Genomic DNA, 2614 nt, shown 5'->3' with positions numbered 1-2614 from the left:
AGAACGTATACGTTGTATGTATTTTATAATAAGTTAAATAAGTATGTAGATAAGTAATTTTTAATTGCAGGTAGGTAAAATAAAATAATAATAGTGGGATAAGGGCAGAAGGATGATGAGGTAAGTATCTTGCAAACAATGAAATCTAACTTCAATAAGCGTGTAGATAGAAAAAACCTTTTTTTTATTTATAATTTGTTGATTTACTCGATTCTAGCATCTTATTCTGCTGAAAGCATAGGTAATCACGAAATGAAAAGACTAACTAGGATATAAGACTGTTTATTTTTAAAAACATTATAGTGAACACTAACATTTTGATACTAAAACCAAAGTATTGTTTTCTCTGATTTTTCTAAATGTTTTTTGTAACAATATTAATGTTTTTAGATTTTTACAGAACTACTGTGTGTATGTATTACTCCTCAATACACTGACAAGTTTATTTTGAATTTTTAATGATTTACTTTTCACATGTTGTTCAATACTGCTTCCAGTAATTTATAAAGGCGGCGTCGCCGGTATTCCTGAATAACATTGGTAAGGTTCACATTGTGGAGCTGGGCTCGATGGCTGGTGGAAACTGTCGCTTCATCTTCTCGCGCTTGCGAAGTTCGTCCCGCAGTAATACAAGGTTTTCGTAATGTTCCGCGGACGCATCTAAGAGTTCGACACACACCCGAACCGCTGCAGCTTGCCGCTCGCGTTCCACTTCCATAGTGACGTCCGTTGCTTGGCTCACCGACAGGACCTTTTCTACCATGTCGTCTAACCTAAGCGAAATAAAGTGATTAAGGACCTGTACCAAATACCAAATTAAAAACCAATATTGCTAGTGAGCAAGCATTATGCCAAATACAATATACATACACGCCATATGCATATACCAGATCAAACGAAACAATTTAAAATAATTTAGTAAGTGGGATTTAAGAGTAGGTAATTTTGCAAAATCATTCATGCATCTTTGATGCATGAGCCTGGCCATAGGTGCCAGCGATGAATTCACTAGATTGCATAATATAGTGCTAGAGCCGACTGAGGACAGCAATTTCTACCTGAGGTTTTTTAAACAGTATGTGTGTCCATTTCTTATAAAATAACTCGCTTTATTTTATAGACGCTCATTCACGGCAAGTACCTACTGATATTATTTCGTTGACTTGCTGACTGCACTAGGCTGACGATGAACTTGAAATAATATGGATATAGTGCTATGTAACAGCTCACATTCCTTGTGTATTCTGAAATAATAAAGCAATAACTACTTCACCAAATTCAAACTCTAACACAAAGCAAAAGGAAGTCAGCGATGCTCACTTTCGCTTCCGAATTTCCAGGTATAGGCAGAAAAACAGCGTCAGCAGCGAAACAATAGCAGCGTTCAACTGGGGCCAAGTGAGGTCCTGGCTGACGATGTGCAGGCGCGAGATCCGCACCTTGGGAACAACATCCCACAGAGAGAACCCTGGCACCAGAAGCGTCAGCGGTAGCGTGAACACCACCAACACTCCTAACACCACGGTTATGTCACAATCATTCTTATCAGACATTACTGGGGAAACTTGATGGGATGAAAATATTGAACAACATTTTATTTTAAATGACAAATCAAAAATGTTATATAAGAGACGGAAGTTGTCACTTTCCACAGACTGCTAATTGCTGAAAAGGAAAAAAGGAGCGTTCTTTCTGATGGCCCTTTTTTAACGGCAACGTTTTTGGCAGTCCAACTGACCTAAACTTCGCTTTATTGCATGTTATTCATTTCACATTATTGGCACAAACATCTTATTCACGTTACGACGAAACATCAAAGAAGCGAAAGCCATTTGTAAGGTTTAGTGCGTAAAATTCGCGAGGCAGCAAATGGTCCCTTGCGGAACCTGTGTCCGTCATATGGAGCGAGCCGTCGACGCTCGCGCGGCATATCAATTTCGACTAGGTACACACAATAAAATTGGACGGTCTCCGGAGAGGGCTTAAACGATTCGCCGTTTTGTCTCGGGGCCCAGCTGCGTAATGACCGGAGCAGGAAAAAATTGTCAGCAAGAAAACGCGAGGGTAGTCGGGTTTATGTGCACGCGGCAGCTGGCGGCACCGGGCGGCGACGCGCTCCTAACTGCCTCTGCTTACCTCGCAAAACCCGCGCCAATTTTATTTATCGAAAATATAAACCGATTTGCGGAGGGCCCTCGTAAATTCTGAACGGCTGATTTATGGCGGTTACCAGGCGCGCTTAAAACAAAGTTGCTTCTTAAAGGACTTCCTTACCTATCTATTGCTTCCTTACAGACCTGTAATGAAAAACCAGCTTTTGAGATAAATAGGTCTCATTTATATTTTTTGCTGAACAACTTTGCTACAAGATATTGTCGCTCCAGGGAAAATCCTGTAATACCTTCAGTTAGGTCCACTCGTAATTTGATGTAACTGGATAAAGTAGAGGCTGACAGAAGGACCCAGATGCAACAAGTTTAGAAGCCCTACAGCAATAAAGCAATTCTCCTCGAGGTGTTTTTTTTTTACGTACCTAACTCAAAAATTGTCATTCAGTTACCTACTACCTAAAACTATTTTGAGTTATATAGGTAAGTTCCTTGCTGCTCAAGAT

At 40.0% G+C, this 2614-nt stretch overlaps 1 protein-coding gene across 1 annotated transcript; it reads right to left on the bottom strand.

Moving 5' to 3' along the window:
- Positions 1-417: 417 nt before the first annotated feature.
- LOC124646309 lies at positions 418-1553 on the bottom strand. Its single transcript, XM_047186431.1, has 2 exons — positions 1321-1553; positions 418-773 (listed from the first exon to the last, which is right to left on the bottom strand). The coding sequence occupies exons 1-2, from the start codon at positions 1551-1553 to the stop codon at positions 548-550; spliced, it is 459 nt and encodes a 152-aa protein (XP_047042387.1). The 3' UTR covers positions 418-547.
- Between the last annotated feature and the right edge of the window lie 1061 nt (positions 1554-2614).

This window comes from Helicoverpa zea, chromosome 3 (genome assembly GCF_022581195.2).
Source record: "Helicoverpa zea isolate HzStark_Cry1AcR chromosome 3, ilHelZeax1.1, whole genome shotgun sequence".
In the NCBI taxonomy this organism is placed as follows: Eukaryota; Metazoa; Arthropoda; class Insecta; order Lepidoptera; family Noctuidae; genus Helicoverpa; species Helicoverpa zea.
Note: the sequence above shows the minus strand (reverse complement) of the source record. Positions and strands in the feature narration are given on the sequence as shown.